Source organism: Bradysia coprophila, assembly GCF_014529535.1.
Source record: "Bradysia coprophila strain Holo2 chromosome X unlocalized genomic scaffold, BU_Bcop_v1 contig_416, whole genome shotgun sequence".
Lineage (NCBI taxonomy): Eukaryota > Metazoa > Arthropoda > Insecta > Diptera > Sciaridae > Bradysia > Bradysia coprophila.
In genome coordinates, this window is record NW_023503334.1 from 797,411 (window position 1) to 825,378 (window position 27,968).

Here is a 27,968-nt window from a genome sequence, read left to right on the forward strand (position 1 = left end):
GTGAAAGTTAGAAAACGTTTTCCAGAAATATGCCCTGCATTCTGACGAAGATAAAGTGATTACGGACTATTTGTATTATCTGGACAGGACACAACCGCAGGCTTGCACAAAAAAAATGCTGAACTGCCAATTTTTCAATATTCACATATCACACTTTATTTTCACAACATTTTCACATAGTTTGGCTTAAAAAATAGTGCATACAAATAAATAATCAATTTTTAAAAACGAAAAATAATAATAAATTATGTCATTAGACTTTTAGAAAGAGAATACACACGAAAAAATAAAACCCCGAAAGAAGGCAGATAAGAATTATTCTCAAAATGCAAAAAAGTAGTCCGATTTTCGTTAAAACCCAAAATTTTCTGTGAAACAAATCCGAAAAGTAAAATAAAAAAAACCCCTCGACTTAAAGCTTAAACTAACGTTGACCGAATTTTAGCTTTTCCAAATTAGTCTGTTTCTATTTTCCGGAAGAATGAACATGCAACGGGTCTTCTTTGTAATTGACGAAAGAAAAACTAAAATATTTTCTATTTACAATTAAATCAATATTCTACCAAGCATAGCACTGTGCGTTGCACCGAGCAATAAAAAAAACTGTCATCAGCATCATTAACTGCTACTCGTCTTCATTCATGCTGACAACGAATATTATTTTAATTAAATTAAAAAATTGAAAACTATTTCGGAAAATAGAATAAAATTGGAATGATGATATAGAATGTAAGGAGAGAGATAAGGCTCGTCGCATGTCCATTTCACATTTCTTATCTGAATATTATTTACACGTAATTCAATTTACAATAAAACGAACTGTCGTACAACAGGAGTGTTTCAAACCAGTAGAACCTATAAACAAATCAATATTAAAGCGGAAACGTTAACAGAATTCCATAAGTTAAAGACAAACGAAGCGTCTTATGGTTGATTTATTTTTAACCTGAGAAACTGATAACAGCCACTTTGCTTTCGTTTCTGTGAGTTTTCCCAATTCACCTATTGAGACGGCCTATCATAAATGGTTGAATAATACTGTAAAACGCATGTTCAAACGATTGAAGTAATAGATTTTGTGTCAAACACTAAGCCATTTAGCGAATGTTTTTATAAGAATGTGGAAGCAGCTTGATACTAATACTTCTCGTGCAGAAAATAAATTTTAAAATTGTACCTCAACGATCGCTTCTGCGCACACACAAGCTTATGACCATTTAGTTTTCTCTTAATATAAAAATTATTCAACGGATTTGAAGGTCAGTATGATACGGATTTGAAGGTCAGTATGATGTACCTGCGTCTGGACTAAATTGGACTTCAGCCGTTTATTTAAAAAAATATACAAAAAGGGAGCCGGCAAATCGTTTCGTGACATGTAAAGTATACACAAGTGACTCCTACACAAAGAATTTCAACCATTTTCCAATTTCAATTTTTCCCTTTAACTCATCGAATTCCTAAGTACATCTACATCTGCATTTCAACATCAATTTTGTGCAGTTTGTAAAGGCGAGACCAGAAACTGCTGATTCTACAATTTAGCACACTCCGTTACACATACCAGTCAATCGTCTATCTAGAACTGTCGGTATCTTATTTCTCTTCATTAGCACTGAGCACAAATATCGGCGAACTGTAATCCAAGAATTTGTCGTTAATTCCGATCGACTTGTTGGTGTTGTACGTTTTCATCTTATTTTTGCCCCGTTTCAGCATGATGAACACCACAAAGATGCTGACCAAAAATGCGGACGTTGTTGCCAGTATGAAGACGATTGTTTGGAACGTGCTCTCCGGTATCAGCGAAGCCTTTTGCGGTATGGGCAAATTGGATATTTTGTAAACGAAGCGAGACATGGTAATGTCGGGTCTCATTTCACCATGGACCAGAATCAAATTATTCTGTTTGACCATTTCTTCCAAGGCGAACGCCGTTTCAATTTTATTGTCGTCGGTCAAATCGAATCGCAGATGAATGTTACCATCGACATTCTCGTGCACGCGTAGATTGTCGGGCATATTGCCCAGCAAGTGCTTCAGTTCAACTTTTAGGATGTCGTAAACGTTGCGGAAGACTTTGTTCTGCAGATTTGACAGATGTAGTTCAACGGCCACAACGTCAATGGGCGTAAAGATGCACTTAGACGATCCAATGCTAAAAGTCGTTTCCGAGATTTGATTGCCAGCCTGATCGACACACCAACAAGTTGCGTTATTGCATTGGGTGGGTTGAAATGAACCGAACTCATCACATTTTACTGTAAATGAGGCCGTCTCTTTCAGTGCATTGCATCGCGTATTTGTGGGGACTAAAGCCTGAGAGCTTTGTTTCGTTTCTTCGTAGATTGAATTTGCTATTTCGAGTATTTGTTCGGTTGTCGTTGATAGTCTATCGATTGTCGACGATTGAACCGTAAGGTCAGTTTCGATGAAATTGTCCTCGTCAACCATTATAGTCATTTGACGGATTAGTTCTTCCATTACTGGATCTTGAATGGCATCGGCATCGACTGTACGTCGTCTGGCTTGACGATGATTGCACATTGGTTCGGTTCCTCGCGTTAATGTTCCCTTGACAGGGGCTCCCTTTTTGTCCGCACACCAACAAACACCAATTGTATTTGTTGGATCTTCCGGCGTGTCTATGCTGAACGCCCGATTTATTCCATTCACATCGCTTGGTTTAGTTGCTTTTCCTAAGCATTGAATGGGGCTCCATAGTCCCGTGTCAGGATCACATCGAGGTTGGAATGACAGGTGTTGTTGACCAGACCTCTTTGCTGCCAACGAATTCCGTAGCCGCAAACGTTCACACTGCGATAAAACTGAAAGGTAAAATAATTTGAGTTCAAATTTCAGTGTTGCAGCAAGTTACAAAGTACCTGGACAGACAGACGAACAAGCTTGCTCGCTGTGGAATAAGTTTTTGCTTTGGCATAACTTGTTGACTGCAACTGGAATGCACTTATTCAGCTTGGGACTGAAACGCCATCTCGAATACGTATCGGTCACATTTTCCGCCGAACAGTTCGACTCAACCGATTCGAAGCAAACATCCCCTGAAAAAATTACCAAACGTTAAAGTCACACGACCATTGAACCGAAGCAAAATGGTCTTACTTGACTTAGAGCAGCATACACCCTTTCGCGATTCAATGTCCAGCTGACAGGTGTGAGTCGATGGACAAATTTCGGCATCGCTTTGTGGACCACAACTGACTGGCCTATCGTTCAGTTTGTACGGGAATCCTTCCGAACAAACCGACTCACGACTAGGAACACAAATTGGCATTAGACATGGCTCGTCAATGCACTGAACTTTCATCATTTTACACTCCTCATCAGCCGGGCAGGATATATCGTTACATGGCATGCGACATTCGCACGTACGACAGCCCTTCTTATCAACCACATAACCAAATTGACAGAATTCACTGCATTGCAATGTTGGGCACTGAGTTTTCGGTGCTATGCTGCAATTTGGTTGCTCTCCGTGTGTTCGCGTACCACTCAACTCATTCCCGGATTGGTCGACGCACCAACAAACATCCTCCGGGCCACATTGAACCGGTTTCCAACTACCGTCTTTCTCATCACACTGAGCAATGTATTTCTGCCGTGCTGGTACTCCCAATTCCGAGGCTTGATGTAATTGTATAGTCTTCAAGTGCTGGCAGGCAGTTTTCAGTTGTGGCTCAACACATTGCGTTCCGCAGCCGTTCGAGCAGCATCGTTTAGTGCCTTCACAGTGAGAATCGGAGCGGCATTCATACTCACAAGAATCGATTGTTGATCCTTCTGTGCCAGGAGGAACTAGGAATGGGCACTGCCCTTTCCTCAGATCCGCGCTCGATGGGTCCTCGTTCGATGCACTGGAAGTTAAAAGACAATCGTTTTTGAAATACAATTTACCACAATACTACTGATCGCTGATAAACGTTGTAAGTGAACTTATAACTGGACATTGAGTTCATAGGTAAACTATTGATTTGGTGTTGAGCGAAAGCGATGACGACACTACAATGAGCAATCTTCCCACAAAGAGTCGTTGCAGTGTGTGGACTCTGAATTGGAAGAACCCGATAGTGTTACAGATCAGGGATTTGAAGACAGTGAAAATTTGAGCTACGTAAAAATGATGGTGACATTCACAACTTGATCGGTCTTATACGATCAATTCCATGTCAGTTTTCGAATAATTTGAGATTATTTCTTTTTTGTCAAGAGGCGTCGAGAAAGCGCGAGGCAGTGAAGAAGAAGGTAAAAGAGAGCGGCTTAAAAAATGTCCTGCCACCATACACATACATCAGTGTTGACCACTTCAATAAAGGAACATACACTGACACTGTGCATCTTGAACAAAATTTTGAAGATATTTTAAAAAAAAACTCTGGATGACAGTGCATCACTGCTACTAGACACATCTTCAACACTATGTCATGGCATCGCCCACTTTCTATAAAGCTAACATTTTCCTCCTCTAAAATCTATGAGCTCAAAATCGACATTCTACAAAAAATTTGTCATAAATGATGTACCTGGCACTGCCCATCAAGCAAGCTGGAACGGGTGGACAATATTCTTCAATGCATGTAACTTCGACCGATCGACATTCTTCACCATCCGCACAGGTGACGCTATCGCACGGATCTCGGCATTCACATGACGGACACCGTGTCTCCGGATCGAGAACGAAACCATACTCACATCCCATTCTGCAAGTCAGGTCTAAACATTCCAGGGAGTTGCGCAAACTGAAATCGATATTTTTCAATTAGTACAAACCAAACATTCAACGAGTATACACAACTTACTCTTGGCATGAGTTCATCGTAACGTTATGACCACGAGATCGTGGAATTTCTGTCCCGAATCCATCAACACACCAGCATTCGTCGACTTCCACTTCGACTAGTCCTTGGTTCGTAAATGGTTTCTTCTCTCTGGAGTCAGATTTCGTGTTACCTCGATCGAGGCTCTGAGATCCTCCGCTACTTCTCACATCGATAACTTTAGCGCTGCGTTCTTGAACTACTTGATGAAGTAATTTTCGGCTCAAAATTTCGGAAATGTAATTCGCTTCGCTGTTGTCCGATCGAGCCAACATATTTTGTCGAAGGTATTTGATTAAGCTTTTAAGATCCAAGCCACGATTTTCGTCAGAACTTTCCTCTACTTTAAACAAACGTAGATTCTCTTGTGCAGGAGCTTTGCATTTGCAAGTTTGGCAGCCGTTGTCATCCACTTCAAAGCCATTTTCACATGGAACACACTTTAGTAACGGACATTCCGTTGAAGCAGATCGTTTTTCTCTGTTCTGCAGGAGCATTCTCATCTGTCTCACATTTTTCTCCTCCAAAATGCGTCGACGTTCTAACGGCGATACTTTAATGGTTTTGGTTTGGCACATCATTGGTTCATAGGTTCCATCAGCTTTGCATGTAGGAGATGGTAAAGCTAAAGTCATGCCAGCTTCAGTGCCTTCCATGCGATCAGAGAAGTCACGTAAATATTCGCACACTGAAAAGATTTTTCAACAATTAGCTTTTGTTCAAAGGCGATAAGATTTTAGGAAACATACTGGACTGAGGTCGCTCCAAATCTTGGTAGTCAGGTGTCTCTTCTGGAGCAGATGGTATTCGTGGACAGCACACATTATCAGCTTCTTTATGTAGTTTGACGCACTGAAATTCGTTCGGACAAACAATTAAGTTTGTCATGGAACGGCCAGAAACGTCTTCATCGTCAAAGAAAGATCGTGACATATACTGTCTGCCTTCCGGGTCATTCGTTTCTTGACGACAATACATCACTTCTCCAGTCGAATTATCCGTCAATGGAACACCAATTTCACATGGGTTTGTGTAGGCAAAGTTTGGCTTGCAGACTGGCAATGATGCACATAACGCCGATCCCGAACGACACTCAGGATCTTTAGCAACCTCACAATGAGTTCCCATTGGACATAAAAAGCCTTCACAAGGCTCTGAACATTCACAGCTCGGACAGCCGTTATGGTCTGGCTTAAAACCGTACTCGCACACTGAAGCGCAAATATTCTGGTCACAGTTGGTTGTCATGTCAGCACTTCGACCTTGTGATCGAACGATCATGTTACTAATGCCTTCGCAATGCACCATTGTAGCAGCACCCATGGACCCTTTTACTTTGTTTCCCGTTTGTGGATCAACACACCAACAAACCAGTCCATTTCGCGAACACTGTTTTTCTGAAAACATTCCAGATGGTCCCTCACACTCGGGAATGTAGCCACGACCTTCTCGCTCGTTTACTGATAGTATCTCTGTTAACATTCTAGCTTGATGACAAGTGGTCACATTGAATGGCTGTCTGCAATTTGTGCCGCAGCCAGTACTCTGACAACATTTCTCCATTTGAGGACATTCCAGGTCATGTGAGCAAGGCACTCCGCATAGACGTCCTTCAGAAACAGATTGTTTTTCTTAGAAAGCCATTTGAAAACATATTTCACAAATCTATTGCCTACCTGTTGATGGTGATGACTGTACATCATCGGGCTTAGGACATTCGCCTGGCTTTTTGAATCCAATGGACGAAGGACAACATACACCATAATCGTTATTAGCTTGCACTAAACACTTGTATAAAGGTGGACATGTTGGCTTTCCTGGATCATTTCCGCAAAGGAATGGTCGTATGGTATCAGTTATGGTTAATGGTTGTCCAGCTGGTTAGATTGAAGCTTCGTTAAAATCACGCGAAATATTTTTTTGTTAAATGAATTCTTACCGGGACATAAATCACTTAATGATCTAGCTTTCTTGCAAGTAGGAACTGGTGGACATGGGTCCGTTTTACAGTTAACTTCCTGTGGTTGGCATTGTAGGCCGCCAGGACAAACAACTCCTTCACATGGATCTCTACACTGGCAGATGGGACAACCACTTCGGGGACTTCTGGCAAAACCACCAGGACAATACATCCGACACGAATGTGCCGGACACGACAGATCAATATCACATTTCACGTCACTTTCGTTGGTCTTTCTCGTGCCAGTGATCTCAACACCGTATTCATCCACACACCAACACTCAGTGCCATTGATTTCGTTCGAACATTGTATCTTTTCAAATTCACCTTGAGGCGTGCACTTCAGCACGGTAACCTTGGCGCTGGAACCGAAGTCATCCAATGACTTAGCTCGTCGCGACTCAGCTTGTCGCAAGTGTTGACATGCTGTTAATGAGTCTGAAATTAAAAAGGGAAAATTGATGAAACATTTGCGTTAAAGGTTTTTCATTCCTTCTCACTCTCATCTATGCTAATGACCTGGAAAAGTCGAAAGACCGACAGCACTTGAGCTAAATTTGGTTACATTGACTTGAGTTATGGTTTTGTGATTTTATTGTACGTAACAAACGTAATGTGAACAACTTAATGTCCCCATTAGCGATAACAGTTACAAAAGAAGTAGTAGCGTGGCGTCGACCGTTTCGCCAAGAACTTTATATCAATGTTTAAATGTATGTAATCCATCTCATTTTTGCGAATAACAAGAACGGTGACAAAAATATAATATTTTTTTTTTACTTTTTAATGTCAATGATAAACGAACGATCTAATCCAAATTCGAAGGCTAAAATAATATTTTGTGCTCAGTGGTGTTTGTGGTTAAATAAGTATGAGCTATTAAGTTTTTACGCTGTTTAGTTTGGTGTGTGATGGATGGTTATTATGAATGTTTGGCGATACATACAATTAAAAGGTAGATGAAAAACGTAATTTTTATGCAATAACTGCCGCGTTCAAATTATAATTATAAATATTTGCTCACAAATTGTGATGAGAGATACTTATTAGATAGCGGTTGCGATAGGCATACCTATGAAATAGTCATTTACATGCTAAATGCGTCTAAAACACCACTTTTCGCAATAATAGCGTTATTTTCGAAGCCTTGTAAGATCCTTTTCATACTTCGGGATAAAATGAAATGAAATTTCACATTTTCGCTTCCACACAAAAGCTCGACTTTTCAACTTTATATCCTCAGTGTTACGTAAATTTTATGAATTTATTTGTTCACTTTTTTGAAACATATCAATTTCAGTATATTGAACAGTTATCCGAAAAGACTTTCATTTTTGAACATGTAACATTCATCATATCGACGCAGATGTTGAACAAGTTGTTAAACACAAAATATGTACGTTGCAGAAATGATTCGTCGAATTAAAGTAAATTTTCTTTGCCAAAATTCTTTGTGTGCACAGCAGGGCCTATTTTCACGAATTTAACGTGGCTCTCCATTTTTTTTTGTTAATACAAATATTTGCGATAAATGGATGGATAGTAGATCTATGTTGATATATAATAGGGCATGAGGGCTGCTGACAAGCAAACTCATTTTTTTTTTGGATCAGTATTAGGGTGTAGCGGTTTTTACAAAATGTCTTATTTCTTTTGAGGCTCAGCCAGAAATCCACTCAGCTGATCCAGCTGATCATTTTATGGGAAAAAAAAATCAAACTTTAATTTTGTGCTGCCGCCAGATCGATCTTTGAAAATTTTGTCGGTTTCAGTCCACGTCACATAGATCGATTTTTTACGGTGGGCTCAGTGTACATAAAAAGTTGGCTCTATATGGTAATCTTATCTCCAGACTTCACAGATTATTTTACAACAAAGATCGAGTCTAAAAAATATTTTTTGAGTTCGTGACTGATTGTCAAAGTTCCCCGATGGTGATTTTGAGACTTTAAACTCGCTACAAAACTTGATGAAAATGTGCAAAAATGTAAATTAAACGTTAAATATGCTAAATGGACCGCGGTGAGTCAAACAAAACATCTGATTTGATTTGGGATATCTAAATTTGATATTTATCTGACAAAAAGTTGTGATTTTGGTGACGAAAGTGGGATTACCTCAAATCAATAATTTTTTAGCTTAGAACGTGTTCCCAGGTTCTGACAATACGAAACCTTCAATTTTAAGCGTTTCCGTAAAAAATCGATCTATGTGACGTGGACTGAAACCGACGAAATTTTCAAAGATCGATCTGGCGGCAGCACAAAATTAAAGTTTGAAATTTTTTCTTCTTCCATAAAATGATCAGCTGGACCAGCTGACTGGATTTCTGGCTGAGCCTCAAAAGAAATAAGACATTTTGTAAAAACCGCTACACCCTACAGTATATTGTAAGTATTTTCAATAGATGGATGGATAGTGGATCTAAGTTGATAATGCATATTGCTGTATTGCTATATTATTTATTAATGTTGATTGCGGACAAACACAGTTTTTTTTTGAAAACCCGTTTCTCGATAGAGTTACCAAAAATTACATAAAATTAGCAACATTTTTTTTTTTAATTTTTAGTAATTTTGGTAATTCTAAACACCTTAAAATAGGCCCTGGTATACAGAGAGACGTTTCACAATAATCTTTCATCATAGAAATATTAATTATGGCCTTATCTACATCAGTAGCAAGTTGAACGAAATCCTAGATTGTATCATTCACAGTCGTAGCAAAGAAACTACATTCCTGGGCATAATTCATATGACTCGTAGATTTTAGTTGCGTGGCTCTACTTTACAGTTTACCATTACTCAGTAACTCAATGTTATAATTCTTCGTCTTCTTTCAAATACTATGATATCCGGAATCCGCTTCAAACGGATCTTTTTTTTACTGAATAGGCATAACACATGGGTAAGATAGTTACCCTAATCAATCAGAAGACAGACATGAATCACAAAAACCAAATTAAAATGGAGAAGGTAACCATTTTTGTTTTTGTTTTTGCAATACTAAGTGGTTTAGTGTACCGGAATTCGTCATGATAACTCAAGCAAGTGTGTTGAGTAATAATTGTGAGGTTAAATACTTATCTAGATACAGAAAATGAATGCTATTAATGATGGCAATCTCCTGCTTTGCTAAGGTTCAAAGTCGCTTTTAAAAATGGTGATTTATTCATGTAAAAATTTAATTAATCTTTATGCATTCTCTAGAGGTTTTTATTGGTTCAAAGAGTGAAGCATTATAAATTGATCCCGGAGGCGGAGGCTAGAAAATATTGAACTAAGCAATATAAAAATGAATAATGAAGGTGTTGTGAAAATTATTCGGTTCCATACCATAAACTAGTAATCCTTGTAAAAGCTACACGCTGCAACTATGAGATGGAATCCGTTACAAATTCTGTATTTAGCCTTTCTCTTTATTTTGAAGACATACCGAAATTGTCTTAGCACAAATTCATATGCCTATAGTCTAGCAGCCTTTTCAATTTGGACGCGGCGCAGTTTTCAATCGATTTAATTGACTTGCAAAAAATCGACGACGGTCCGCTTTTCAATTTTTTCTTCCTTTTACTCGCTTGTCATAAACAACTGTTTCACAACAAGTCACGCAAGCACACCCTACATTTCTGTCCGTTATTCAAGCTTTATTCTTCCTGCTTTTTGTGGAAAAGATTTTATTTATATCAGCAGCTAACTGGCAATAAAGTGATGAAACTACAATAAAAAAGAAACATGAACAAACATGAGAGAACACAAAGAACAACCGAAAAGAATAAATAAATAAATAATGATTGATGAACTCGTTCGCTGAAGCAATTCCTTTTTGTTAAAGACGGTTTTTTTTTTTAAAGAAACTTTATGTATTGTAGAGAGGTCGTCCGCATCAGTACGAATTTTTTCCAACTATAAGACGACAGAGCTAAGTTTTCAATAGATATTGTGTCACATCTGCTGGCATAATTTGCAACATATATGTAATCAACAGTAACAACAACAAAAATTGGAAAGGATACTCACGCAATAGACAATCTTTACCGACCATGGTAGACGTTCAAATTTACAACCAAACAAAAAAAAAATGCATTCGAAAATAAGTATATAACAGCTGTATCATCATCATCATCAAAACAAGGATGTGAAGCCGAATAAGGGCAATGCACGCACATGTTAAAGAACTAAATAATTTTCAATCGAAATTGTACACCAACACTAAAGCAATCAACATGTGACCAATACACAAAAAAAAAACCAGCAAGAGGACCACCAGACCACGGTAACCAGGAGGCCACATGTTCCATTAAAACGTACATTTAAATGCACTTCCATAATGAATATATTTTCGGTTTGTGGGCGGTTGGTCAAATACATTAATTTTTTGGTGTGCTGTATCGATATTTGATTTTACCAGCTGGAATATTCATGGTTAATTGGAAAAAAAGCAACTGGTCGACTGATGTTGCTGGACTAGCAATAAAATAATTTTCAATTTTTAATGCACTTTGATTAGTGAAACTTTTCCGATTTGAATTTCACATTTTGTGGCATGCATTAAACATTAATGTTGCAATTTAATCGATGCATTCATTTGTTGTAAATAATCGAGATTTTATTGCCAATATCGAATTTCAACTAAACCATTTTTACGATCAAAGCTGACTCTGCTTATCTCTGCCTGCTTTTCCATTATTCATACGAAAAAAAAAATACGAAAAGCATAAAGACAAGCTAAATATACGATTTCTTATAGCATTATTTCCATTCGTTTAAATGGTTAAATTTTCATATCTCAGCGGTATAATGATACACATCATGATGCAAACAGAGTTGAATTATATATCCAATGCCCAATGGCAGGACTGAGGACGCTTTGCAAAAATCGGAAGCTTTATTTCGTACGATGAAACAATGGTCTTTGATGATAAAACACGAAGCAAAATGAAGGGGGAAAATTATATGTTTGCGATAACAAAAGATTATGCCAAATTATCCTCAAACTAACTGGAATATTTAACTGGAAATTTGCATTCGATTACATGTTTTTAAAAGCAAATCAAATCTAATCCGCCTCTGTGCACACATAATAATATAGATGTAGAGTGATCGTACTTTTTTTGTTTGTTCATATACTTCATGTGTACTTTAAAAGAGCGAATGTGAAGCTTCAATATATATACAATTTTCTTAAGCATGGTCTCTATGTTTTATGCATTTAACCATGTTTTCTGTATCATTTTATATGAACGAGAAATAAATTTAAAAAAAAAACTGACCGACTGACATAGTAACGGAGATTTTGCCATTCAATTATCGTGTTTGAAAAGAATGGGTTTTCATTAAAAAATTTTGTGTGTGCAAATTTTATTCTATCAGGGGGGTAACAACGATTTGTGATTTCTTTTATTTTTTCTAATTTTGTAGAGTTTTCTTAGTTTTTAAGTCCAACCTTGTTTTTTTGTATGGTTTTACCGTAAAGTCAAGACAGTTCGTGAAAAACTGAAAAAAAAAATGAAGAAAATTTTTGAAGAATATAAAGTCAGAAAAAATCAGAAATGCAGATTGAAAAGTGAAACTCCACATGTTTTCTGTTTTGGGAGTTGTGGTTTGTAAATGATTTAACAGAAAATTTGTTTAACAAATGAAAATCTAGATTTTTTTATTTTATTGCCTTGACTGAAAGTCAGGGTCTTATGACAGAAAAAAAAACTTAAATGTACGTTACGGAGAAAGTTCACTATGCTATTTTGAAAATGTTTTACATTGGCAAAAAACATTAAATATATAAAACGTCCGTACACTTGTTACCGCGACAACTCGAGTAATTCTTAACCGATTTTCAAAACTTTGGTTTTAATCGACGGAGACTGATATTCATGAGGTTAAGTTCGTAGATGGACTATATTAGAGTAATGAGATGGGAGTAATTCTCAACAGAATTTTTCCGCGATAACTTCCGTAATTCTTATCCAATTTTCAATTTTTGTGTTTTAATCGACGAAGATTGAAATTCTTGAGGTTGAGTTCGTAGTTGGGCAATGTTGGAGTAATGAGATGGGAGGAATTCTATTCAAACGATTTTGCTTGTTACCGCGATAACTTAAGTAATTTTTACCCGATTTTCAAATTTTTTGTTTTAATTGACAGCATCACTCTCTCTCTCTCTCTCTCTCTTCATAAGGTTAAGTTTGTAGATGGGTAATATTGGAGTAATGAGATTAAACTAATTGGAACAACATTTTTTCCTTGTTAAAACGAAATTTTAGCTCCGGTTGGTTTTAACTTCGTTGATAACATGTTAACTTGAGAAATTTTAATTTTCTAAACGGCCAGTGAAAATAAATGATGTGCAATTAATGATGTAGCAAATAGAACATTCTTGCATCGCTTTTCATCTGACTATAATTTTGTGATCTTAAAAACAACAGCTTATTTTAAAATGATGAGAAAACACTAAGTATTGAAAAATTTAGTCAGTCAAGGGACCCGACCCAATCAAGAGGTAGGGCATGGTTTTATTTTATTTTAATTGAAATGCATAAAATAAAAATCTAGATTTTCATTTGTTAAACGAACCTTTTTGTGGAATCAATTACAAACCACAACAACTTCCAAATTAAAAAATATGTCGAGTTTCACTTTTCTCTGCCGAGACTGTGCTCCACTTCGGTTTTTGTGCAATTTCAAATAGACGCAAAAGCTTGATATTGAAAATATGTTCAAACTATTCGAATGGTTATGGTGACATTTAAGTGTCGCATCAGCAAAACTATAAATGCCTAACGTTGGTTGCTTATTCATATATTGTATGCTTTTAGTACGAAAAATGAAATGATGTGAAAAATTGTATATATTCGAATAATAAACCGAACAAACAAGAGATCCGTTTTCTCTTTATCGAAACTTTGGTTTTTTTATGAATTCCATTTTTATAAGACGAACTAATCATATTCGATGCATTAAAAAATGTAAATATAATGTTGGTTGATTTATTTACATTGTAATAATGTGTTGCTGCCTGCTTATTCAAAAACTCTTCGTCGATTCTTTGTTTCGAGAAAACACTTTCATTTATTGTGTGTATGTAGAAGGTCAACGACAATTGGCATATCTTTTACTTAAGCCAAGTCCGTCCGTGTGTATATACGTCATGTACCTTTATATATCTCAAAGAGTTTTTGGTATTTATATATGCTGAGAGTGTTTGAAGCAATTAACGGTGTTTCCAGTGTATAAGTGACCGTGTTAATTGCGGCAAACATAGTCGTAGGTGATTTTTTTAAAAAAAATATTTTTTTTAGTTTTGAAATTCCGTCATCAAAAACTGACGACACCGCTATAGAATGAACTGTACAATTCTTTTCTGTCTTTTTATTTTTTATTTCTGCAATGCATTTTATACAACTAAAATGGATTCACATGCACTCATGGTTTTAAATTAAAAAAAAAAAAAAAAAAAAGAACAAAACTTACCGTTGCTATTTCCAGATGCATTGTTAACAAATACACAACAGACGACAAAAAACAATAATTTTCCCATAATCCAATTCTGATCATAATGGGCCATAGTTTTCGTTAATAAAATACATAAGTGAGCAGGGAGTAGTGGTTGTAAGATCTGTAATGAAATAAGTAAAAAAAAAAATTATTGACGGAATGAGGATGGTTTCAGATTTGGTAAGAGATGATCCGTTTTGATAATATCGACTTAATATGTCTGTACCTAGACAGTTTGTATTATATATGCAAAACACTCAGTGTTTTCGATTTCCAATCTAATAGCATCTCCATTAGTTGTATGTTTTAGTTTTAAAATTTCATTTTAAATAGTTATTTTTCTAACGCATGCTTAAAGGCTGTTTTAGCGATTGAGAGGTTTCAGCACGAGCTAGTGGCGAGTTCTGGAATCAAATTCAATGAAAAGCCTTTCAGCATAAGTTAAAAATAGTAGATTACATTGGATGCTGCGGAGGTAGTTCAATACATGAGGGATCGATTTTGTGATACGAGCCGAACTCACAAGTGTGGTTATAAGCAACAAGCTTTGGAAACGGTTATTTTGACAAGTGTAGAGTTTGCATATCCGAGCCGAAGGCGAGGTATGCAACTACACGAGTCAAAATAACCGTTTCCAAAGCGAGTTGCTTAAAACCACACGAGTGAGTTCGCGAGTTCACCAAATTGATTCCGAGTGTAATGAACTACCAAGCAGCATCCAATGTATGCTGCTTTATTGCCTATCCACCCGGAATATTGTTGTTACGAGTACATTTTCCCACCCAAGGACCTGAGAGTTCAAAACCAAAAGTGTTCCTGGAACATTGTTCCAGTAGACAACTGGCAGACTCTTGAATATCAAAAGATTATTCTAAATTAATTTTAATGCACAATTTCCCAACATTTATGTCGCGCTATTTCATTCATTGCCAGACTAATACTAAACATAAAAACTACCGATACAACAAAATCAACAAAAATATCTGTTGTTGCATTGAAACGTTTATAAACGAATCTAGTCTGCTCATGAAATCGGCTCACACTTCTTCATTATATTAATCCCGAAAGCATCACTGGCAACACTACTGTTTTGGTGACATGTTGACAAACTACTTCGACTGTTTTGTTTTTGTGAAGTGCTAGATTCATATTTTGCGTAATATTTGTCGATTTTGGTGGTGTTTCAATAAATTTTGCTATGAAGTGAAGTGAATACATGATAATAAAGACAAAAGTGTTGATTGTTTTTGAAAATAAGTGAAAAATGCAAAAATTAAAATTGTTTGGCCATAGGTGTTCGTCGAAGTTAAAAAAATTGAAATTATGGCTATAGACAAAATGGCCGTCACTTATTTTTGTGTTTTTTTTTCGAAAGTTTTTAATGAATTTGCTTAGATTTGTGTGCACTTAATTCAAGTGACAAAGTTTGTGATATCAAAACTAAAATAACATCGCGAGTATTGTTTCGATTTCAGTGTTAAAGAATATTTCATGTGATACATTTTTACTGATAAGTAATGAAAGTCCTCTGGTATGTAATGAAAATCTCCTGATATGTAATGAATTTTCATATGACTATTCCTTCACTTGTGATTAATGAAAAAGTTCCCATATGTAACGACCGCTTTCCGCGGGTGGGAAATGTACGTGTAACAACAATATTCCGGGTGGATAGGCAATAAAACAGTTTTTCCTCGTTTAGGAAGTGAGAAATATGCGACGAAGACTAGTTAGGAAATCTTTTAAAATATTGAACGAATGTTTAAAGCAACTTGATAAAACGTCACGTTAGTAAGTTTCAAATTTCGAGTTTCAAAATATTGATGGGTTGAAATTGTAATATTTAATGATCTCGTCCTGCTCCTTTCCTGTTATTAAAAAAGGAAGTGTTCTCTTATATAGCAAAACAAATAATTAAGACATGTGAAGCAAAATATTTAACATGCGACAACACAGAATTACTGTTAACAAAAGAAATAATAGATTTAATGACTACATTCGCGATTCGTTTGCCTTATCCTAGAGATTACGCATAACAATCATTTCAAGACCAACTTTTTGACATGTGTTTATCGTTTTTAGCATAAGAAGGTTCCCTGATTCGGAATCTATATATAGCTATAGCTTTCGGTATCACATACTACAGCATTTTTGCGACTATATGACGACCTATCAAGACATACAATAAGGCAGGAATCTTAATTTTGTTTTTTTTAGTCTAAATTTATGATCACACCTTACATAGGGTGGCGGCGATATATGATTCTTTCATTGATAAACTTTTTTATGGATGAAAGAACAATCGGTGTCCGACTACTGGTACATGTCCGGAGACTGGTGCCGACACTCTATTTTAATTGTAAGTTTTGCTTGTGCAATTAACGAGACACCAATGATTAATTTGAGTATTAAAAGCTTTTCACATTTGATTTGAATTGATGAGCAAATCATTTTCGTGCATCAACCGAGATCGCTAAAGCAGTAATTATGAACAAGCACTGCTCATCATTATTCCCACGCGATTCGTTCAAAATACTTTTTTTTTCATTACTTAAATGGTAATGCCTCTAAACTGATGAGGATGAGGCGAGATCACAAAGTAACATCTCAAATTCAGCACTTTTTGATGAATTTACAGATTGTTGTTACGAACAAAAGAAGAACAAAAATATGAAATTGATGTGTGACACATCATTAATGTGTATACAATATATGTATACCTTACAATGTACCTCAATAAGCGTACATCTACATGCCTCAAACTGAACGAAAGTAGGTCTCATAAAAGTGTAAAACTCTAGAGAATTACCATTTCATTTTATTGGAATGATAAAACATATGACGTTTCGTTTGGCTCTTTTATTTCGTTTATTCAAGAAAGAAACTGTCGTCGACCGAGAAAAAAAAATTGTATTGAGAAATGAGATGACGCATTGTGTACAAGAGTATCGTCATTCGACAACAGGAACTTATGTACACTCAGGTCAGATCATCTGAAATTGTATTCGAGGCGAATGAAATTTTATGTAAAGATCCGCTTTACGAAATCAGTTGGAATAAACAATTTCGTTTGATGTCTTTGTTGACTTTATCTTTCTGTATACAGAAAGAATGTTATCCTTTTGAACATTTAAGTTATGCACTTGGTTATAACTGTAAAGGTTTTATCAACAAAAATTTTACCTCAAGAAAAGAGCATCGTAATTTATTTGTAGCATAAAATATGATTATTCTGTGCAATCGAAAAAAAAAATTAAATGTAATGCATACAGAGAATGAGTAGGTGGATGATCCACATTATAATGAAATTGTGTCTTTAATTTTTCCATTATTTCAAGACGAAAAGTAACAAAATTTAATTTTTATTCGTCATTATTGTAATAGGTGTGTCAATCCCACATACTATTCGAACAAAAAATTGTATGATAAAACAACGCTGTTATACTTGAATATAAATTGGAGAAAAAAAAGGATTATTTCATACACACAAAACCGTTTGGATCATCTGCCTGCATGGTTCACGTAAGACAATTTTGATAAGGTTTCTTGTCTGTCTTGGAAGGATCATTGTTCAATTGGATTACAGAATTTTTGAAGTGTAACTTGAGAGGTCTAAATACAGGACGACAGTTGACTTTACATAGATTTTGATACTAAACTTCTGTTTTGAGGAGGAAATTTCATACTGATATAGTTATATTGTAACCTGATGCGGGATATAAGATTTCAGATTCAACGTGAGCCTGACCTGATTCGAATCATGTTTTTTTCAGAATAAGATCAGGTTCAGGTCAACCTGTTGATTTTCAACGAAAATTTTGAGATCTCCAACAAAAACTTTGGACTCAGATTTAGTCAGGTTCAATCTAAACATACACTACTTTAAGTCGAGACAAACATAATGAAAATTATACTTTGTTTTATTAAAATGTTCTTCCTATTTTATGATTCTTACCCCTAAAATATCGTTTTAAAAAAGTCCTCAATATATTTGTCAGTAAATACTTGCTTCCTTTATAACGGGTCGGATGAATAATGGAATTTCGACAATATTGAACAGAATTTCCTGGAAGCGAAAAAACCCAAACCAGTTTGAAACTTCAATGTAAACCAATATTTTTCTTCGGAATATTTAGAAGACTCAACAGGTTCCCTTCGACAAACTACAACAAAAATAAGCAATGTGGTTTTCAGTAGCAAAATGCTTGTAGAAGGCGATGTTAACAGATTTTGTTGTAGAGTTACAACGCACAGTCCTAAAATAACTTCCCTAGACTCATAACTAGCAGCTCTTTACGCCTCCTCTAGGCAACATTGTAACGTTCGTTTGATTTGTGTTTATCGAGAGTTGTTCTCGTAGATAGAGACCAGCTGAAGGAAAGCCAGCTAGTAATGCCAATGGAAATTATAAACCAGAAAATGGGAAATACTTTGCTCTCAAAAAAAGTATTAGCAGACTCGATAGTTCCTTTGGTGATAAGATTGTCATTTGTAACAAAGCTTTTTTATTGGTAATAGTTTTCAAAAAATTGTTACTGCAATGATTACAATCAAATTTCGATCAAATTATTTACGAAGTCATTTAAATACTACTTTTAAAACATTTTGGTGTGTGCTGGATTCTAGTTTTTGCGGCCACATAGTGATTGCAAAAACAAAATAATTATTAATTCGTCATAAACACTAAATGCAACACAAAAAAGCAAGTGTAATAATACAAGTTAAATTATATATCCACTTACAACCTGGATGGCTCATTTATTATTTTGAAAAAGTTTGCCATTTGGAATGTTTTTTTTGCGTTGTTATTAAATAATGGCGTGCGGTTTCAGTTATATTTAAAAACTACTTACTGCTACATTTAAAACAGCCTTGATTTTTAACTGTAGATAGTCTGTCCTATCGGTAACACCATCAAACAGGTTAATATCTATGCGCAACCATTTTTAAATTTTAATAAAATGAATAAATAATAACGTGTTGTTGAAAGCGAAAGCTATTCGGTTAAACATTTTTCCCGATAAAACGCATTTAATCAGATACGTTTCTCGAATTTGGTTCAACATTTGTTGCTACTGTTAGAATTTTCACTCTTTTTATCATTCTTACATTCGCCGAACATTTCGACCTTTGTACAAATAGAAATTCTAGGTCTAATGGTGCCTGCGAATACTATACCGCTATTTTATTAAATTAGTCGGCTACTTGTAAGTGCCGACCAATTAGAATATTCGATAGGAGAATTTACCAAAAGTTATTGAACCTTTTCCAGTCAAATATTGACCGAAAACATAATTATTTCAACAGTTCAGACCTTGCAATTAATGATATTGCATTCTCTGCGAAAGAAAATAATGGTCATACTTATTATAGCCGTAAAGGTTTATTGAAAACAATTTAGCCACTCGAACAGCAAAAAAAAAAACAGAAAAGAAAAATATTGAAATGCACGAACTTAATTTACATCCTTCTTGAAATGTTCTGACCAACTGACGCCTAAAGTCTTATTCAAAAGAAATAAAAAGGAAAAATTACACTGAATCGTTCGCTTAATTTATTTCCAAAAAATAATATTTATTCTAATTTCACATGCAACATCTCTGGTCACTCTGTACGGCTAACTGCATAGCATATATACCATGTAATGTAAATAAAAGAAATAAATCAGTAAACGAAACACAAAACTTCTGTAATTAATGATGTGAATGAAGTTTAAAAAAAACCAACCAACCAACACGTCTTATATACCAAAAGATTGTTGGTAATGGTTGAACAAAAAAACAAAATTGTATCGAAATTCAAACTGGAATTTCCCGTATTCAAGTACGTGTAGTTTTTGACGGCTTAAATGAACATATATTTTGTTATGATGAACTTACTTTGTGTATTATTTCAAATCTAACCACACACACACGACGCACACAAATTCGTATAATATGTACCGCTCAAACATACCATTTTTATGCATAGAAAAAAGTAAAAGTTTTCTTTGGAAACTCCTCTTCAAGTTTTTTCACCTTTCGCTTAAAAAAAACAACGACTCACAACAAATAATATACCTACAGAATGAAAAAAATAGACAGCAAACATATATGCCTACAAAGTTTACTGTATACATACGTATGATGCTCAATTATTATTAACATACCCGGTCACAAAAACTTAGAACATATTTTATTGTTGCCAGCCGATTAGCACATATTTGATATTTTTTTTACCAGAATGTTCAAACTGAACAACTCGTTTTTTCATTTTTCGATAATTTCAAATTTAAAGGACGTTGGCAATGACCGAAAATTGCCTGTTTCATTTACAACCAACATTGTTCATACTAAAGTGTTATACACCCGTGTAAGAGTGTGGATGATCATTTCAAATGCATTTTTGATTGAGAGTTACCATATGTGAAGAGTTTGATTTTCTTTTCTTTTTTTAATTTGTTGAGTTTCTGCAAAACGTATATATCCGGAAAGAGTTTTATATGACGGAAGCTTTTCGAAAAAAACGTGTTTACAGAAAACGTTGTTAATTAAATAGAAAATGTTGAAAACATTTCCAGCTTGCTGATTAACGTTTAACATTTCAGAGTCATTGTGAATGATGACAAAAAAATAATAATAGAAAAGTGTCAAACGAAAGCTTTCGATCAAAAAAAAAAATGAGGCTTCCAGTGTACGTGATAACGGTGACGTCATCCGCTGACTGAAACATACGAAAAAATAAAACCAGCACGAAAATGATGAAGAAAAATGCGTGATTGATTTTGACGAACAATTAATGACCATTTGAGTGTGCCACTACCATAAAAAATGTTATAATCAGAAACTGTTAGTCATGCAAACGGCCACCATATGTGAAAACAATTTGGCGGATATTCACGAAAAACTCTCTCCCAAATTTCGTCTACATTTTCTGCTCTGATTGTAACGCAAATACTCTTTTTTCCACGAAATTCTGTTCATTATACACTTCTGGTATAACATACGTATGTACAAGGAACGAATATGACGTCATAACAAACTCTTCCAATGTTTTTTTATCCGAAAATGTTATTCAATCAGATCATTTTTCGAGGGGATGGCCTAATTGTTTAGAATGACGTCATGTATGTATGCCAAACTTTTCGAATATATTTTTTTGTTGCATCCATATGAATCTGATGAGGTACTCTCTTAAGGTGTAGTTCATTCTGTATACTGCTACAATGAATGAATTCACGAAAACATAGGTTGTATCACCTTCATCTAACACATGCGATGTGACACTTAAATTTTATTTGGTTATTGGGAAAGTTTTGTTCGCGCAAGGCGGTCGATTATCTGGTATTGAAGATGAAAAAGTGTTATCGCAGTTGCACGAATTGAGGTCGTATTTAAATTACCTATACCTTAACTTCCTTTTGGGAACAATCGAATATTGTCGTTCAATAGAGTTGTCGTATTCATAAGCAATGATTCGATTGACGATGGACTACAGTTTTCGCTTTTTTCCGTGTCCCTACCATAATACTGCAATATGTGGACAATGGCATTTTGCATGCGTACGTCATATTCACTTGAAATTCTTACGTGTTATGATTGCAAATCATAAACTAAATTCCATCATCGAATGTTATAATCGAACATACTCAACCAGTCAACTTATAAAATAATGCCAAAGCCGAAGAAATCTTTTTAATTTGCATAAAACTCAAACATTTTTGATTGTGAAATGCAAAATCTTTCGTAAAATTGATTGTAATAATTACGAGATAGAGGCATCTACACTTTCCATCAGTTTGTCGTACGTCGTGTGCACGGAGATGAAATAAGAGTGGTTTGGTGAGTGCTCAATTTGAAATCAATAGAGACTGTTTACCGTTATAATGGTAGCATTGTTCAATCTGTACAGGCGATTGATTAGAGCTATTGTTCATAAATGTCGTTTTCTGAACAATGTCTGTATGCAATCGAATGATGAAACTGGCAAAGCATTAATTATTCACCTGACATCATACAATGCGGTGAAAAGTGAGCATCAATCTTTGCCACATTGAACCGAACCAAGACCAATAGTCAGTTTCGTATGAATGGGCGGGACAGAGTCCCTGTACCAAACCTCCAGTGAGCTTTGTTTACCCATTTAGAGAATACATACCTAAAGATCATTTGTAAAAAGTAGATGACGGAAGTTGGTGGTTGGTTGGTGCTATTGTATTTTTGCGATGTTTTTTCTTAATTTTTTGAAAAAAATAGGCGTCAGTATTTAATAACAATCCCAACACGCCTCTGTACATTCATAGTGTTTTCCGTGCGTAATGCTAAATGAGGACAACTGATGACTGACTCTATGATGTTGATTCGTAAATTCCTTTTTTTCTTAACTGTTACAGAAACTTAATTTATTTTTTATTTCATTTTAAAATTATGCCATCTGTTGTCATTGCATTAATCAACTTGATCAAATAAATTATCCGCATTTCACACAGACACACAATGTGGTCATAATTGCAAAATATTCACATCTGATTTTCATAATTATGATTTTAACAGAAAATTTAATCATCGAAATTTTGCGACAATGTGCGAACACAAAACATATTGTTTATCGATGGTGAATTTATATGTGTCAACATCAACAAGCAGTTTAAATTCCATTTCATGTAAAAACAAATAAATAATAGTATATTACTTCCGAGGTTCCAAGTTGTGTATTTGATAAGTGGGGTGTTACAGCCCGACACGAAGGGGAGGAATGTATTCCCCACTTGTCAAAAAACAACTTGGAACCTCGTAAGTACAATGCTTTACGTGATTAGGCAATGTAAATGAAAATGAAACATGCCGTAACACGTAAAATGAATTAATTATTCTAATTAGCACGACGAGAGAAGAGAGTAACAACACCAACAATGACAACCGAAAATTGAGAAAATGAAAATTTCTTAAATATTTTATGAATGAAAAACTCTGTATTTTACAAGATTCGGGAAGAGAATGGTGACGATTGTTCGGTATGAGAAGTACATAAGGAATTGTTGGTATAAGAAATTCTCCTCACACAAATTATATAACCATTGAAAACGGAGCAGTGATATTCTCCTTGGACCAGTATTAAATGGTATAAAATCTAATTTTTTAGTTCTAGATATTATTGTAGATATATGATCAGTTAGGTGTCATTAGAGTGTCATTTGCCTTCGAAGTTACGAAAAACCAGTTACCAGTTACCAGTCAAATTGATGATACCTCTGTTTGATCAAGTAGATTGAAGCTGACCGTTAAGAAAAGACATTTTTGTAGCACTTCATTCAAAATAAGTAAATGAGATTGTCTTATGTAAAAACATTTTATATGATACATGCGTCGAAAACCGTACTTTTCATGTTTGAAGCACGTCTTTCGACGCTCTCAGCATGTAAAATCCATTACATAACTCGGGATAAAAGTGAAAAGTCTCGTTTTCGTGTGTTTATTGACCTCGGCTTCGCCTCGGATCAACAAAATTCACACGAAAGCTCCACTTTTTAACCCTAGTCATGTAAAATACTATTTTACTTGCGTCGAGAAGTTCTCGACGGGGACTGTGCTTTTCATGTTTTCCAGTAGACTTGGAAAGCTTTTGCAACCGTTTATTGACTTCGGCTACAACTTGGAGGAGGAAAGTTCAAGTAAAATATGTTGCCATGAACTCTGCAACTTTTTGCAAGAACTTCTTTTTCGCAACAGTTTTTTTTTTATTCGTTGTGTTTTATTGAGCCCAGTTTCAGTAGAAAGCGATGTGTAAGCTATTACCTCCTATCGAAATATGTTAAGGGAAAATCCAAAAACGATCATCAATGTGTCTCTAAAAGGGTATAAACTAATTGTTAGACTCTAAACGACAAAGACAATAAAGCGACGCAAAGAAAATAATGAAGTAAAAGATTTGGCTCGAAACATGCCACTCAAATCATGCATTAACCTGATGTCATTTTTTAAAGTGTTATTTTGACTAGTCCCGACAAGAACGTGAAATCTACTATAACTCTTACCAAACAGATTTCATGAGGAGACCGCGATACGATTCACCGTTTACAAAGTGTACTAAAAGCGAACAAGATATTAAATAAAATTATCAAAAATATTTGTTTAAACAATTTCGGAATTTCGGAAACTTTTTTTTGTTTTTGAAAAAGCCAAAATCCGACAATAAATTATCTTTAATTTGATTAAAATATTTTTCGGCGAATAAAATGTAAGCTTTTTTCTCGTTTAATATCCGGATACGAGCAATTGACCTTGAATCTATTGTTGTTAAATCATTTTATTTTTATTTCATAAACTTTCAATACGACATCAATAAATTCACGGGTCATTCCAGTCCAATAAATATTTGGATTAATATGTTGTTGGGAAAGGTATATGGTACCTAAAACAGCGATCTACACCGCCAATGAAATCAAAGGTATTTTGCGTTTTCTTATAATTACATTCGCGTTTGTTGCTTCTTTTTTTCTTTTTCTTTTTTAACACACAAGAATCTCTCGACGATTTTTTTTTTCTTACACACAATCAAAATAAAAACGATGAAATCATTCGTTTTTTACTCAAATTACACCAAAACAAAATACTTGAATTGAAGTAGAATTTGTGTGATTTTTATGATTTTTTTAACATATAAATTAGGTGTTGTTGTGAAGATTTTGTTTATGTCTATATTTAGATCATCAAAAATGATGTCGCCAATGGAGTAATATATTGCTTGGAACATCAATTTAATTTTGAGGTAAAAGATAAAATAAGGGAACAAATTGGAAGCAAATATTGATAGGAAGAATGAAGAGACAATCTTTGTATTTTCCATTTCAAGGAGAGTTGCAATGGATGAAGTCTGGAAATTATTACAATTCCCGTCAGACGTTGTAGGCGATGATAGGTGTATACAAATTAATCAAGACTACTGAAGCAACGAGACTTTAGTTTTTTGTTTTGCCAATTGATCGACGAGTTCTATTTGTCAGATGTCAGGTATTCTAGGATCCAAGTATTTTTCTGTGCATTTTGAATTGTCGAAAATATATTACTATCAATTTCCCATTAACTGAGTTTAAAATTTAGGTGCTTGAATGCGGCAACTAGAATCGAAGAATCGTACCTTTGTTTACTATCGATTCTCAAAAGAACGTTAAATTCATTACGACTTTTGCAAATGTTTTGCCATTGTGTTCAAGGAATGTTGGATTTAAGTATTAGACAAGTTTCATAAATTTTGAATAAAATCTACAGCGTTGTGGTTGGTATTTTAGCTATGTGGTTGGATCACTGAATTAAAACAAATTTATTAATTTTACGTTGTCGTTTCATCCATTCACGGCCGGTCGTTAATATTAAAACTGCGCAGTCGAGTTGTTCAGGTTTTTAGACTCACCAATTTTATTCAGTTTTGTCTATTCCATTCGAATGAAGTTCGTACTACTGTAGTACTGTACTACATAATCAACGGTAGCAAACCGAGGGACTCCAGTCGAAAAAAGAAGAATATTTTTGTCGATGGTGCGGTTTGATCGTTAGAACTTCTGACTGATAGTGAGGTGAGATGCTCTGATTCACATATTTCGACTATAGTCACCGTATAGTCAAAAAGAATTTTCCGTTTTTCTCAAATTGTATCCAAAATGGTTTACTTATCATTCACTTCAGTTTGTGTTTTTAAGAATTTCGTTGAATAATATTATTCTATCCCAAGGAACACTAAACAACTTTGTTGTTCTGTTGGGTTACATTTGCATGGTCCTTATATTATTTATTAGGGCTTAGGGGCATCGAAACAATCTTAGCGAAACTTAATGACACACGAAAACTTGACCATCAACCCCTTTGAACCCCATTTATTAATTCTGAATTGTTAGAACTGCCCGAATAAAAAAAAACTTCTTCTAGAAGAACAGAACAGTAATTGGCGATCTTAAAAATACGGAGACACTCGAAGATGAAAAGACATTTTTAGTACCTTTTTGATGAGATTAATATACTAGAATTTTTTGGATGAGTCTATTTTTGTTAGAAAAAATCGACTACTTCTGTTCCCGAGCATCCATTGTTATTGCCAAGATATGTAACTTCTTTATATACTGAGAACTAATCAAAAAATTTCTTTGGACGACTCTTGCTTTACAGCATGCACTGCATAACAATCAGTTGATTAATATGATTAATCTGATTAAGACTGATGTACAGTTTGACCAAAACTTTTACATTAAGGCTTTGCTGAAGACACCTTCAATTTTTGAATATTTTAGACAACAATAATGTCAATAGTCAAAGAATATCTCTAAATTATAAAGCTGAAGACAATTTAACATTTCTGTAGGGGCTTAGTCAGGATTATTTTTTTTTACCTAATGCTTAATACGAAACTAAAAATTTTAATTGCTTTGCCCAACGTTCGCTTTAAACAATACAAAATCAAAGCGATTTAATTGGAAAAGGTAAAACTATCAGTACAAATCTAATGCCAACCTTCCTCTGTGCAGACTATAAGAATTCCGTTCAAACAACAGTTCGTAAGGTCAATTGCTCAATACGTTCATTTTAATTGTGTATATCCTCCTCATCCGCCTCACGTTATTAGTTAACACAATTGTGTTACAAACGCCATGTAATTAATATAGCATGATTGTCAAAACTAAATTTGCATCGGTACCATATTACCAGTTGTTGAATCATAAACAATAAAAATTTCCAATTGTACAGCACATAATAGGTAAATGGTTTGGCCTACAATTTATAGCATCAATACACAACCGAAAAAGTTAATTTCTAACACATATTGACCTACAAATACAAATTATTTCTTAAATAAAAAAAATCCTTAAATTCAGGTTATTCAATTTACATATAAATATTATGTACGTATATCCACACACGAGCGAACATATTATCGCAACTTGTGTTCGCGATGCACACATAAATCTAAAATCAAAATAAAGTCATACCAATTTGCTTTCTTTTCATATGAGAGCAAGTTAAGGTCAATAAAACATCCGGCTCCGGAACAAAAAATAAAAATAAAATAAACGAAAAAAAAGACCGTTAAAATTTCGAATTCACATTGAACGTTATGAATCACGGTGAATTACTATGAACAAGAAAGTTCGTTTACCTAATTTTGGTAGATTTTTTCTCCGTATTTCTTTCCAATTTAATCCGGTGCTTTGCTTAATTTAATTAAAAGCCAATTGACGATGAACGAAGAAAGTAATCCAAATGATTTTGTTTTTGGTTCAATCACTTAGAAGGTCACAAAAATTTTCCAATCAACAATGAAAATTAATCGATAAATTTAATAAAATTTTCTTTGAAATAATTTTTTTAAATTAAATTTCTTATACTGGAGTGAACACGATTTCACCGACCGGAACACTGTTTATATCACTTTAATTTTCTTGTACACAACTTATGTTACGAATAATACAAAATTGTGATCGTGTGTATGGTTATTTCGTTTTTTCTTTTAATTATATTTCCATCAAACGTTTTACTCGAGCAATATCGAAAACACGACTGACTTAACTTGCTTGAGTTAATTCAACTTTTACACAAAAATAAAATGTGGAACTAAAAAAAGCTCCGTGTTCAATGTGGTTTTTATTCTCTTTTCATTAATACAAATCTCTCGTGAGATCGCTGCAGTGATCATGTCAATATATATACCTATGAT

At 34.7% G+C, this 27,968-nt stretch overlaps 1 protein-coding gene across 1 annotated transcript; it reads right to left on the reverse strand.

Moving 5' to 3' along the window:
• Positions 1–131: 131 nt before the first annotated feature.
• LOC119069953 lies at positions 132–27,823 on the reverse strand. Its single transcript, XM_037174182.1, has 10 exons — positions 27,411–27,823; positions 14,265–14,409; positions 6,775–7,233; positions 6,512–6,712; positions 5,585–6,445; positions 4,818–5,523; positions 4,542–4,757; positions 3,124–3,875; positions 2,886–3,062; positions 132–2,828 (listed from the first exon to the last, which is right to left on the reverse strand). The coding sequence occupies exons 2-10, from the start codon at positions 14,356–14,358 to the stop codon at positions 1,597–1,599; spliced, it is 4,698 nt and encodes a 1,565-aa protein (XP_037030077.1). The 5' UTR covers positions 14,359–14,409; positions 27,411–27,823; the 3' UTR covers positions 132–1,596.
• Between the last annotated feature and the right edge of the window lie 145 nt (positions 27,824–27,968).